At 37.3% G+C, this 14,649-nt stretch overlaps 1 protein-coding gene across 4 annotated transcripts in view; it reads right to left on the reverse strand.

The window, feature by feature from the left end:
* Positions 1 to 14,649, reverse strand: part of TBC1D8 (TBC1 domain family member 8) — a 54,077-nt gene that overhangs the window by 14,223 nt on the left and 25,205 nt on the right. For 3 of the 4 annotated variants that reach the window (XR_014026351.1, XM_081327140.1, XM_081327138.1), the window contains exons 4-8: positions 13,371 to 13,599; positions 9,581 to 9,821; positions 6,353 to 6,560; positions 5,726 to 5,920; positions 4,831 to 4,998 (exon numbers count right to left, since the gene is read on the reverse strand). Coding sequence is in view for 3 of the 4 variants with exons in the window: in XM_081327140.1 (XP_081183266.1) it covers positions 4,831 to 4,998; positions 5,726 to 5,920; positions 6,353 to 6,560; positions 9,581 to 9,821; positions 13,371 to 13,599 (1,041 nt within the window). In the remaining variant the exon portion in view is untranslated. The remainder of the gene's footprint in view (positions 1 to 4,830; positions 4,999 to 5,725; positions 5,921 to 6,352; positions 6,561 to 9,580; positions 9,822 to 13,370; positions 13,600 to 14,649) is intronic. The other variant, XM_081327139.1, reaches the window with a different exon arrangement.

Raw genomic sequence — 14,649 nt, forward strand, 5'->3', positions numbered from 1 at the left:
TCCTCTCTGCCACGGTTCCTGCTTTTGAGGGACAGGAGAGTCTATGGAAGCCCCTGGGTGCCATAATATCGTGTGAGTTCAGGCATCGATCCTGATTGGGTGCGTGAATTCTCACTGTTTGCGGTGCCTGCCTCCTGCTTCCCCCAACTCTGGAGCCATTTGGCCTCTGTCCCTGGAACAGAGATGGGGGAGGGGGTCTTCTGCATGCTCCAGAGATTGGATCCAGTCCTCAGAGGACTGCTCCAAGCTGCTGCCTCCTGGAACTGAGCTTCTGGAGGTTAGATCCAGGCTTCGGAGGGGTTCTCCAAGCCATTTGCACCCAGAATGGAGATGGGGGGGCAGCAGCTTGGAGGACTCCTCCGAGGCCTGGATCCAACCTCTGAAGGCATGCAGAAGCCCCCCCCCGATTCCCCCCCCCAAGCTCCAGAGACATGCAGAAGCTTCCCTGGCCTCTGTTCCAGGCAGTGTGGAGAAGGCCTCCGAGGCTCCAAGAACAACAGGGTCATTTCCCCCCCCCCCAGCATGGCGAGCTCTTGCAGGTTTTTCAGCAAGTCACTGAAAGGCACAATGAGTACACTATGCCTCTGTGCATGGCTTTCATTGACTACAATATTGACTAATATTTCATTGACTAAATATTCCAGCAAGCAATAATTAATGCATTGCTCAACCAAGGCACAGACACTGCTTACATAAACTTACTACAATCAATATAACAAAAAAACAATGGTGACAATTTGCCTCAATGATCTTACAAGTGGAAATCAACATAGAACGAGGTGTACAACAAGGTGATACAATATCACCTATATTTTTCTCAGCCTGCCTTGAACAAGTATTTCACAAACTAGACTGGGCAAAAGATGGAATAAAAATCAATGGCGCCTATTTAAATCACTTAAGATTTGCAGATGATGTTATTCTCTTCTCACAAGACCCAAAAGAGCTACAAAGACACATACAAGAGCTACACAAAGCAGGAGAACCATTTGGCTTACAAATAAACATGAAAAAGAGCCAGGTTATGTTTAATAAATTCACCAAAGAAAGAATTATTTTATATATCTGGAGAAGAACTAAATGTAGTAGACCACTACATATACCTTTGCCAATGTATCTCAATGAAAGGTGATACAATAAAAGAAACTGAACTGCGTGTTAAATGTGATTGGCAGGCATTCGGCAAGCTAAGCATAATTTTCAAGAACAACCTCCCCCTATGCCTGAAAAGAAAAGTTTTCAATCAGTGTGTGCTACCAGCTCTAACATATGCTGGTGAAACGTGGACACCTCACAAATAATCTCACAATCGATACAAAAGCTATGAGTGGCGCAAACAGCCATGGAAAGATACATGCACAGCTTTACAAGACAAGATAGAAAGACCTGCACATGGATTAGAGAACAAACAAAAGTATATGATATCATCAAGAGAGCAAAAGAATTGAAATGGAAATGGAAATGGGCTGGTCATATAGCAAGAGGAACTGATGGCTGATGGACCAAAGCAGTCATACAATGGATCCCACTTGATAAAAAGCGTCCACGAAAGAGATCTAAAGCAAGATGAATCAACAATGCGGTCCCAATTGGCAAAAGAAAGCTCAGGACCATATTTGTGGGAAACACATGGAAGAGGCTTTCATCCGGCAGTGCTTAGACAATGGCTAAAATGATGATGATGTCTATTTGTGTATGTGTATACATATAAACAAACAAATAAACAAGTAATGGGGGATAGATATATTTAATCCATCTTATTACTATAAGATAGTTGGGGTTTTTCCTTTATTGCTTAGTCACTAATGTGACTACAGGAATCATTAATATGGATGTTCTTTTCATTTCATCATTTTAATAAAAAAATAAATAAAGCTACACAGGGTAAGACATAGTAGGACATAGAATCCATTCTGGCAAACACCATTCCATATAATTCAAAATAAGCTGTAATGCAGATATTTTTTCTTGTTAAGGGACAAAATATTCTGTTTGACTGTGAATGTTTAAAAGTTCTGAAGAGCTGCTCTAGAACACAAGAGAATGGTAATCCAACACCTCTTACAGTTCAGGTTTTAAAGGCTCTGTCTTAATGATATAATGCCACTCGCATATATTTTGAAATAGCTCTTCTGAATCATTTCTAAAGCATGTGCTGTTCTTGTATTTACTCCAATTTGCAGATGCAGGAGAATGAAGGATAGAGGAAAAGGAAACAAATAGGAAAATCCTTTAACTCTTTTTTTGGGGGGAAAGAAGAATTGCATGATACCTGGAACTATTCAGGTGTGATAGAATAATGTTTAAAATATATTAGATAGATAGATAGATAGATAGATAGATAGATAGATAGATAGATAGATAGATAGATAGATAGATAGATAGACCTTTATTGTCATTTTTTTGCTCAGGCAGGAAACCCTATACCATTTCGGACAAATGGCTGTCCAGTCTCTTCTTTAAAATTTCATTCACAGCTTCTGGAGGCAGGTTGTTCCACTGGTTAATTGTTCTAACTGTCAGGAAGTTTCTCCTTAGTTCTAGGCTGCTTCTCTCCTTGATTACCTTCCATCCATTGATTCTTGTCCTGCTTTCAGGTGCTTTAGAGAATAGCTTGACTCCCTCTTCTTTGTGGCAGCCGCTGAGATATTGGAACACTGCTATCATGTCCCCCCTCGTCCTTCTCTTCATTAAACTACACATACCCAATTCCAGCAACCGTTCCTTATATATTTTAGCATCCAGTCCCCTAATCATCTTTGTTGCTCTTCTCTGTACTCTTTCTTAGAGTCTCAACATCTTTTTTACATTGTGGTGACCAAAACTGGATGCAGTATTCCAAGTGTGGCCTTACCAAGGCATTGTAAAGTGATATTAATACTTCACGTGATCTTGATTCTATTCCTCTGTTAATGCAGCCTAGCACTGTGTTGGTTTTTTTGGCAGCTGCAGCACATTGCTGGCTCATATTTAAGTGATTGTCCACTAGGACCCCGAGATCCCTCTCACAGTTACTACTATTGAGCAAGGTACCCCCTATACTATACCTGTACATTTGGTTTTTCTTGCCTAAATGTAGAACCTTACTTTTTTCACCATTGAATTTCATTTTGTTAGATAGCGGCCAGTGTTCAAGTCTGTCCAGATCCTCCTGTATCTTAAGCCTATCTTCTGGAGTGTTGGCTATTCCTGCCAGTTTGGTGTCGTCTGCAAATTTGATGAGTTCCCCATCTATCCCCTCGTCCAAATCGTTGATTAAGATGTTGAAGAGCACTGGGCCCAGAACAGAGCCCTGGGGCACCCCACTACACACTTCCTTCCATGTAGATGCAGTTCCATTGAGGACCACACGCTGAGTACGGCCTGTCAGCCAGCTATGAATCCATCTGGTGGTGATGCTGTCTAACCCACATTTTTCTATCTTATCAAGTAGTAGGTTGTGATCTACTTTATCAAATGCCTTCCTGAAGTCCAAGTAAATTATTTGTTGATTTGTTGTTTATGTTTTCCAGAATCTTCCCAATATTGAGGTCAGGCTGATAGGTCTGTAATTTCCTGGATCCATTTCCCCCCCCCCCCTTTTTTTTGAAGATGGGAACTACATCAGCTCTTTTCCAGTCCTCTGGTAGTTCCCCAATGCTCCAGTATCTTTGAAAAATATAGTTCAGTGGTTCTGAGATCACATCTGCCAGTTCCTGGAGAACCTTGAGGTGTAGTCTACCTGGTCCTGGTGATTTGAACTCATCTAGGCTGGATAAGTGCTCACTTACCATTTTCTTGCCTAACTTGTGTTTCTATTCTATTTTTATGGCACTATTTTTGATAGGTTGGTCTGTTTTTTCCCTTTGTGTAAAGACAGATGCTTTCTCCCTGTTGCTTGTCACCTTCTTGCCACTTTCACCCACTAATGGACCAATCATTTCCTTCACTTTTTTTGTTTTTTACATGTTGAAATAAGCTTTTTTTGTTATTTTTGACTTTGGTCACAAGCCTTAGTTCATTTTGAGCCTCAGCTTTCCTCACTTCATCTTTGCAGGCTCTGGTTATTTGCTGATATTATGCCTTAGTTATGCGCCCCTTTCCACTTTCTATCTTTCAATTTGTCAGAGAGTTCTTTATGCAGCCATGCTGGTTTCTTTTGAGAGGTGTTATTTTTCCTCTTTGTTGGTATTGTGCTAGACTGGGCTTTTATTATCTCACTTTTCAAAATTTCCCAAGCTTTCTGAGTTGTTTTCCCTTTGAGGATTCTCAGCCATGGAATCCTTCCCAAGCCCTCTCTAAGTTTATTGAAATTAGCTCTCTTACAAGTCCCAGGAGTCTAATTTGACTGTGCTTGTGCTTCCATAATGTTGAATTCCAATACTGCATGATCACTCCTCCCCCCCGCAAGGTTCCTGTGGCTTCAACACCTTCTATCATTTCATCTCTGTTAGTGAGGATTAGATTCAATATGGCTAATCCCCTAGTTCCCTTCTCTACTTTTTGGGAGACAGAGTTGTCTGCTAGGTTTGTCAGGAATTTGTTTGATCTTCCATTTGGTGCAGAGTTTGTTTCCCGGTTGATGTCATGGAAGTTAAAGTCACCCATTGCTATTGTGATGTGCTTCCTACATATCTTAGTTAGCTGAGTAGCAAAAAGTTCATCTATTTCCTTTGTTTGGTTGGGTGGCCTATAGTATACACCTATGGCAATGTCATTTTTCCCCCTTTTATAAGTAACATATAAATATTATTCACTATCCATCTTGAATTAGTAAATATGGTAACAAGCACTAGCTGTAACTGACAAATATCTTCATGATGAGCTTCCAAAAATCTTCCAACAACATACCATTCTGAACTCGAGGCCATCCATTCCAGAAGGGTGAAATGCTGAACTCAGAGCTTCTGTATTAGGCAAGTGTCTTCTGTTTCTGTCATTTTCACACTTCTCGTTACTCTGAGAAGCTGTTCCAAATCCCGCCAATTCATAATCAGCATATATTACATGAGAGTTCTGCTGTGTAAATTGAAAAATAACCAGACAATTTTATATCACATCAAACAATCTAGATCCAATTGAAGGTTACTAATATAGTTATCAGCATATTTTTTTCAAAGTGACAAGAATTATACAGATACAGAATTATAAAATTCACATTAATTTGGATGCAATCTTTGCATAAAATGAACGAACAGTAGACATAATTTTTTTTCTAAGTCTATTCTGCTATCTTTTTGGATGTAATTCTCAAATAAGTACTTTCACCAAATGCAGTGTTCTCGTTTTAGAGAATATTACAATTATATATATACTGATTCAGTGCAATACTGAATCAACATAATCCAATTACTGAATCACATTAAGATATTGTTTGTTTAAACCATAATAGCTATGTCCATAATCATGTAAGAACAAAACCAAAAAGCCTTTTACGTGACATGCAAATTCTATCAATATGAGCAAATGTAGAGCTTTACCATCAACTATTATTCTGAATATAGTCTAAGCTGGAAATAAATAAAAGATGGAATCATCTTGCAAATTCTTCTCTGATCCCACTTTGAATACTACATCTGGAAAGTCAGCAACTTTAAATCATGGTATATTACCCCTATTTTAAAGCAACAATGCTACAATATATTTCTATGACTATTATAACTACAACTACAAAAACTACCAGCTTTCTTATTTTACTAAGTTTTTATCAATAAGCCAAATATAGAATAAGCTGAACAGGAAGTACCATATCTTTGCTTTTCAAAGCATTCTGGAGCACAAGGTTATTTGTCTTCACTTGTTTCAGTCTCAAGCATAGATTTTCTACTAGCGTATCCCTCTCTTTCAATTCAATGAACTGAAAAGCTGTCTTGCTTTTTACACTGATTATGATGGGATTGGGTAGAAGACTTGTGTCTTCCATCTTCTCGATACTAGCGACCTGTGAACAAAAATTATCCACAAAAGTGAGGAAAAAGGTTTGATATTGATATGTCAATATCAGTAGTTGCTGTTTCATTCTAGAAATGCAAATGCAAGGATTATTTAAGATTGTAATCTGCAGTCTGAACTGAATTTGTTATGTTTTTATAATGAATCAATAAATCACAACTGATATTAACATTTTAGCAACAATGTTTCATGTTCATGACAGTTATTATTTTTATTTGGAAATCACATTAATTTAAATAATTGTGAAATGATTTATTACACTGATTGGGATAAATAGATATACCTTTATAAATTTCCCCCACACACACCAATATTTTAATTAGGAATTCTGATCAAAGTATTTCAAATTATAGATCAGATCCATCCTTTCAAAGGCATAATAGATTTTAAAACCAAACATATCAATGAATGGTATACCAACCTCAGTAAGTGGAATAAGAATATTACAGCAGCCATCTTCTTTGCTAGCAAAACTAATATAACCATCTGAAGCATACAGCTTCCCAGCTGTGTGACAACGACTGAAAGGTGTCCATAAAGAGCAATCCACAATTTCATGCAGCCTCTCTTTCTTTGATAACCTAAAAAAGGCTCTGAAGTATTCATTTTGTGCCCTTGTCTCCAAATCTCTATTAAAGAAGGAGATAGTTATTTACAGACAATTTGAATGCCTTTTTTAATACAATAGGATCTCCTGAGTAGAAGAGATATATGCAAGAGAGAAAAAATAAATGCTTGTGTTGTTGGTTTCAAATTTAATCATGTTATTTGAAGAAACCCTGCATCACAAGTCTGTTAAAACAATTTATTTATAGGTCAGTCTCCATTGCTGAATTTAAGTGCTGTCTTCCCATCTTTGACTATGGCAACATATCAGGAAATAGAATGTTACTATGTTAAACAACTAGATTAAATGCATTCCTTGTTGCTAACATCTTCCCTACATACCGTTTGAAAATAATTAACAGAAAGACAGGAATGAAACTCTTATAGGTGGATACACCTGTCATGGAAGAAGGTTGGTTTTAGCCTGTATAGCCCAAGGTGTCTAATGAGGTGGATAAAAGTGGTTAAATATTCTCTTTTTTGTTATTTTAGAATGTAACTGACACAGTTTTAGATATGCAATTAACTCTGGCAAGGATTCAGCATGAGCAAGTAAGTGGGTAGTATGCATGCCTTTGTAAGTTTAGCTCACTGCAGTTGTAACCAAGCCAATCTGAAATATTTTTCCCAACCCTTAGAAACAACATAGTACCAAAAGACTTCTATAAATAGTTTGTTATTGAAGTTATATTATTTGTTTCATGATATGTAGGCTTCTCAAATACTGTTTTTCTTAAAAATAAAAACAAAGTTGTTCCTACTGCTCTATTAAAGAATGCAGTATGTGGGCTAGAAAAATCTAAGGATTGTCTTCTAGCAATCTATGATTTCCAAGACTCATAAGTTTGATTTTATTAAAAAACAAACATTCAAAGGAAGACAAGATTAGGTTAATGATACATATATTCCACTGGAAAATTGGCCATGAATAAGACTGTAATTGATTCAGCATGATTATTATTCATTGCATCCAAAATAGATAAACTAGTAATAAACTCTCCAATATGAAGAGGTCCTTTTGACAAAATGCAAATAGATGTAAACCATCAAGTTTTAAAAATATATATGCACATTTTTTAAAAAAAATGATGCACCTATACCTAGTGTATATATAAAAGATCACAGATACCAGAACTGTGCAGCAACTCAGATTCACTCTCAAAAAGTGCTTTAAATATTTGGGAATGCAAAATGGTCTAAAATATCTTAATGGAGCCATATTTTTTCCCCAGGACTATCCAATCCTGAGAATAGGTCAGCTGCTTTAAGGTGCTGCAGACAAGTGCTGTATTCATACTGCATGTGATACTATTAAATAAAAGCCATGATGTCTTCTCAGTTTATAGAGATATGTATGTTTGAGCATTAAACTTTTAGGTTCAGTGTGTTCTGAATAGTAATAACAGTAACTACTGTACTAATAATTAGTTGCAATGCTCAACATAGATCTGCTCCTGATTCCATGTCTGTACCTCATTTCTTGGTACAGGGATTGTACAGATACAGGTTGTACATCATACAATATTTACTATTCTAGCCCTTATTTCTCTTGCTTTTTAAGTTTGTGATCATAAAATAAATTATATCTATAAAAAGAATTGGGGGGGAACTATAGTTCTGACAAGAAGTTTGGGCTCAGACAAAAATCTAAACTGTAGAAGAAGTAGCACAGCAAAAGTATGAAATCACCAAGCTGAAGAGCAGCATCAGAACTTCCAAATCTTTTCCAGTGTGTTCCTACCACTTCTATAAACCAGAATCTCAAATGTCCCCATTAATTTTGGAAAGGATTACTGAAATTCTAAAGTTGTTCAAAATGCTTCTGAAATGCAGCAGAGCTGCAAGAGATAAGCCTCCTCCACTTATTCTTATAAAATAAGGAAGATTAAAAAACACATATCTGGTTTCAGGTTGCCTTATGACCGTAATGGAAATTGCCCATTACGACTATAAGTTGTGATGGTCATTAAGTTAATCAGTTAATCGACTCAATTTTACTATGTTTGTTCGCAGCAGTCATTAAGCAAATCACTGTAGTTCTTAAGTGAGTCCAATGTTAAGTAAATACTGTGGTTGTTAAATAAATCCATTGTTTTCTATGGGGCTCTTTTGCCAAAAACCAAAAGTAAATAAGTAAATTTTTACTTAGATATGCTACAAAGACAGAATAAAAAACTGAATGATAAAATGAAAGCTAATTTAAAAAAAACAGTTACAACACAATGGGAAGAATTATGGATTAAATCTGCAATAGTTGAACCACATTAAAAATGAAGGAAAATTGGTATAAAACTCCATCAATAATATCTAGGATAGACAAACCATATAGTAATAAATACTGGAAATGCCATAAATCAGAAGGAAAGTTTTAATCATATGCAGTGGACATGAAAAAAAAATCCAAAGTACTAGAAAGGTATCTATAATATGATACAGGAGAATTTGGAATTCAAACTGAAATGAAATCACAATTTTTAATTTGGTATAATCTCAAAAAAATAAGCAATCTTAATTTAATCTAAAAACTATTAAGAAATAGTTTTTCTTAGTAGCCATGGCCTACTATTTATTGCCCAATCAATAAATAAAATGGCAGCTGAGTACTATACAAAACTTAACTGTTACATATGTAGAATTAAGTTATGAGTCTACTCCCCGTGAAAATTTCTTTTTACCTATGCACACAACATGTACAATAATATTCCAAGTGCACTAAACAGGAACAACCTCTTTTAAAGCAAATTTGTTAATAATCCACACACAAAAAAATTCAAATAGGAAAAAAAGAAAAAGTACTACTGAACTATTTCAAAAACAATAGTCTGATGCTGAAATACAAAATTTACATCAACTATTTTAAAATATCTGTATTGATCTAGAATCTGTTGTTAGTATAAAAATAATAGAAAATATTTAAAGGCTATTTTTCTTTCATTTGTTGGCCTCTCATACAGGTGATCTTTTATTTAGACATGATTATGCTATAATACCATTGAGTGATAGAATGTCTCCAATAAACAATAAAAACAAGCTTATGTTTTACCTCTTGGTGATTTGAGTAGGGTCTTGCAGACATGGATCCAGTTCAAAAACCTCATTATCTAATAACCTGCGGAGAGTTACATCTGCCAACTGTTCCATTATCCTGAATGCCTCATCAATATTAAGAAACATCGAGAAATCCCGTTCTTTATTTTGAGTGGTGATACGGATAATGTCAGTCATAAATATATTGGAGGTTCTTTCCAGTTTCTGAATATCAACCCAGGGGATAGTAAGTTTTACTGAAATTAAAAGTAACAAAAAAATAGTTCAAAAATCATCACAATCCAAAGTCTCACAAAAATACCAATATTCTCTTTATATTTCCTTAAAGGTGAATCCTACCACAGTCATTCTTTTGCACAAAAAGTATTACATAAATCTCTATCCATGGTAACACAGAAGAAGCATTACTCTATATCAGACATGTCAAACCTGCGACGTCATGTGACGTCATGCAACGTATCGGGACAGTTTTGCAATTACCGGCAATGGGGTGGGCGTGGCTTCTGGACGTGTCCAGCCTGTGGGCTGGCAGTTTGACACCCCTGCTCTATATAGTGTATTTTAATCACTATGCTTTATTTTTATAGGCAATGTAACAAAACTACTCTAAGCACACTCTGGTTTCTCTGCAAACTGTATAAATCTTCCCTTTTTCTTCTTAAAGATTGCTTTGGGGAAAAAAGTTATTCTAAACAACAAAATGAATATGCAATTCCTGAATGTAAAGTTAAAAATGTTAATGTTGGGATGTGTATGTACATACATAAAATAATATATAGAAAAATGTATATAGAATTCTTTATAGAATAGAATTCTTTATTGGCCAAGTGTGATCGGACACACAAGTAATTTGTCTCTGGTTCATAAGGTGTCAGTATACATATAAACACAAGTAATAGGTCATGTGTCATCAATCATAGTTAACAATCATTAATCATAAGTTACAAGCAACAATTGATAACTCATAAGAAACCTACAGAAGAAGATAGTAGGAAAAATGAGAAGATGAGAAAAGGTGAAAAGTGAGGCAGAGCTGCAGGAATTAAGTGTTCAGCAGAGTGATGGCATGGGGGGAAAACTATCTTTATACCTAGTTATTTTGAAATGCAATGTTCTATAGCGGCGTCCTGAGGGGAGAAGTTGAAATAGATTTTGTCCAGGATGTGAGGAGTCTCTAGATATTTTCTCAGCCCTCTTTCTGGTTTGTGCAGTATACAGAGTCTCAATGGAGGGCAGGCTGATTGTGATTGTTTTTTCTGCAGTCCTAATTATTAGTTGAAGTCTGTACCTGTCCTATTGGTTGCTGTGCCGAACCAGTTACTGAGGTAAAAATGACAGACTCAGTAATTCCTCTGCAGAACTGTATCAGCAGATCTTTGGGCAATCTGAGCTTTCTGAGTTGATACAGGAAGAACATTCTTTGTTGTGCCTTTCTAATAATGATTCTAATTTAGATGATGATTTCAAGTCACTGGAGATAATAGAACCTAGAAATTTGAAGGTCTCTACTGTTGATACTATGTTGCCTAATATTGTAAGAGGTGGTAGAATAGGAGGGTTTCTTCTAAGATCTACTATCTCTACAGTTTTAAGAGTGTTCAACACCAGATTGTTCCAGCTGCATCACAGGGCCAGCAGATCATCCTCTTGTCTATATGCAGACTCATCAACATCTCGAATGAGAGTAATGACTGTTGTATCATCTGCAAATTTCAGTACTTCAATAGAGGGATCCTTTGAGATGCAGTTATTGGTATATATGTAATAATATATAAAGATTAATACAGGCTAATAGCCACTGATGTGCTACTGCAGTCCCCAGATTAAGAACGTCTGACTTAAAAGATAACCCCTAGACACAAATAGGACTGTCTATAACAAAATGACAGGTGTTTGACCCATCACAGTACTTAAAATGGCGGATGGCTGACCAGCAACATGATCTGACTCAATGGTGGACAGCATTCTCATTCCTTGAGTCAATAAACTGCTGAAACCACAAAAATATTTTCAAGAGAGTCACAAAGTTGAATGTGCAGCTTTAATGTAATTTTAGCCTTTCAACAATTCATGGAAGGAAGAGGCTCAAAGCTCATCAAATTGTAGAACTCAACAAATTTGCAGATGACACCAAGCTGGCAGGAATAGCCAACACTCCAGAAGATAGGCTTAAGATAGAGAAGGATCTTGACAGACGTGAACATTGGGTGCTATCTAACAAAATGAAATTCAATGGTGAAAAAAGTAAGGTTCTACATTTAGGCAAGAAAAACCAAATGTACAGGTATAGTATAGGTGGAACCTTACTCAATAGTAGCAACTGTGAGAGGGAACTTGGAGTCCTAGTGGAAGATCACTTAAATATGAGCCAGCAATGTGCTACAGCTGACAAAAAAATATCCAATGCAGTCCTAGGCTGCATCAAGAGGGAGAATCAAGATCACATGAAATATTAATATCACTTTATATTGTGCTGGTAGGACCACACTTAGAATACTGTTTCCAGTTTTGTTTGCCACAATGTAAAAAAGATGCTGATACTCTAGAAAAGATGCAGAAAAGAGCAACAGAGACGATTCGGGCAGGGATCCCCAACCTATGGGGCTGCAGCTTCTTGGCCAGCAGGCTGGAGAAATGCCTGACCGGTGTGCGCACATATGCACGCGCATTCCACCTCCACTCACGCTAGCACCCGTGGCCCTATTTGCACATGTGTGCGGGCGCGAACGAGGCTGGGCAGGTGTGCGCAGTCCATTTGTGCATGCTCAAACGGGGCCCCTAGTGCTGGGTGGTTGTGCATGGCCCGTTTGCACACGTGCAAACAGGGCCGCTAATGCTGCGCTGCTGTGTGCAGCTCTGTATGGGCGCGTGCCAATTTGGAAGCTGCTTTCCTTCCCTCTGGGCCGCAAGCCCAGAAGGGTTGGAGACCGCTGGATTAGGGAACTGGAGGCTAACACATCTAAAGAGTAATTGCTGGAATGGGTATGTCAAGTTTAATGAAGAGAAGGACTGGGGTAACATGATAGCAGTGTTCCAATATCTCAGGGGCTGCCACAAAGAAGAGGGGGGAGTCAATCTATTTTCCAAAGCACCTGAAGGCAGGACAAGAAGCAATGGATGGAATTTAATCAAAGAGAAAAGCAAACTAGGAGAAATTTCCTGACAGTTAGAACAATTAATCAGGGGAACAATCTGCCTCCAGAAGTTGTGAATGCTCCAACACTGGAATTTTTAAGAAGAGACTGGACAGCCAGTTGTCTGAAATGGTATAGGGTTTCCTGCCTGAGTAGGGGATTGGACTAGAAGACCTCCAAGGTCCCTTCCAACTGTTATTCTGTTAAAAAAGGAACTGCCTGATATTTTGAATGAGATCACTTTGTCTTCAGGACAGTGAGAATTGAACTCTAGTGGGTTTTCCTTGAACTGCATTCTCCTTGCTAGACGTCTCTCTCCCCATTTTATGCACTTGCCAAATCCCACTTTCATTTTATGTATACTTTATGTAAAATGCATAGAATTCAGCTCCCTGTGTAGAATACCATTTGCTATTTAAAGAGATGCACAAAATCTCATTCTCATTTAACAGACATTTGTGTCTATACCTCTCCATTACTGTTTTCTAAAACAATTTGAAACTCAGAGAGCCCTACCAGTTAGCTACATGCTTTCCACTCCAGTCTGCAACCATCTAAGCTTCCCTTTAACTTTTGCCTTATTTAACAAAACGTATTCAACGATTTGAAAAGTGTAGTGGCTTTACTACATTATCAGATGTTGATACTTACATTCCTTGCCCAAAAAAAAGGAATAGAAACAGAGGTGATTAATGCTTAGATAAAGCCATCCCTGGCGAGGAACTTTCCCTTTCCAGCAGCAACATGAGTAATACGTAATCAATTTTTCTACTTCGGGGAAGTTAAACCTGGTCTCAAATTTTACTAGTGCTTCTCTGAACTTCTCAGGATCCTCTTCCTGTTCTGCTAGCTTGCTGCTGGTCTCTTCTGCTATTAATGCCTAAATCAATGAAAAATGAATGTGTTATAGGAGATGTTAAAAAAAATGCTTCTAACACTTGTTGCTAGATAAAATAATGTACAAATTAACAATAAATATTACAGAGTTTTTAGTGCCATTCTGTGTTTTAATCTTCATAACATTCCTGATGGCTTAGATAACATTTAGTCAAATATTTTTACAATATATCAAGATGCATTACAGCAGAACCATAGGAAAATTAGCTGTTCTATTCATTCACTTTCAAAGGACGTTCATCAACTTACCAGTTAATTATATCTCCATATCTGTTTTGACTTTCTTTGTAAATAATTTATAAAAAGTAAACAAAATTAAAATGTGATAATTCAGTAGAAAGTGATATGCTACTGCTTATTAACTAGCTCATGGGATTAACTAATAAATCATACATGTTTATAAATAAAAAGGACTAGAGTTGGGAAGTCAACTGATGAATCTAAACAAAATCTAGTTCCTTACCATGCAGTTATTCATTGCCAAATATTTTCTTCTTGCAGTTCTCCATTTCCATCAAAAAGCCCTCTCATTTACCTTTATCCCAATAATAACAAGGCACAAACAATAGCTGACTTATTTATTATTTATTTATTAGATTTATATACCGCCCTTCTCCCGAAGGACTCAGGGCGGTGTACAGGGCAACTAAAATACAGCATACAAAAGTTAAAATAGATTAAATAAATTAGCCCCAAACTAATAAATTAAATTAAAATTTTAGACCCCAATCCCTCAGTCCAGGCCGGCAAGTTCAAATAACCAGGTTTTCAGGTCACGGCGAAAAGAGCGAAGGTCAGGAGCCATCTGGAGCTCCATAGGCAGCTGTTTCCAGAGGGCAGGCGCGCCCACAGAGAATGCTTTCCCCCTGGGGGCCGCCAGCTGGCACTCCCTGACCGACGGCACCCTGAGGAGACCCTCCCTGTGGGAGCGCACGGGGCGATGGGAAATAGACGCCAGCAGCAGGTGCTCCCGTAAATAATCCGGACCCATGCCATTTAGGGCTTTATAGGTCATCACCAGCACCTTGAATCG

This window comes from Vipera berus, assembly GCF_964194415.1.
Source record: "Vipera berus genome assembly, chromosome: 4".
Classification (NCBI taxonomy): Eukaryota; Metazoa; Chordata; class Lepidosauria; order Squamata; family Viperidae; genus Vipera; species Vipera berus.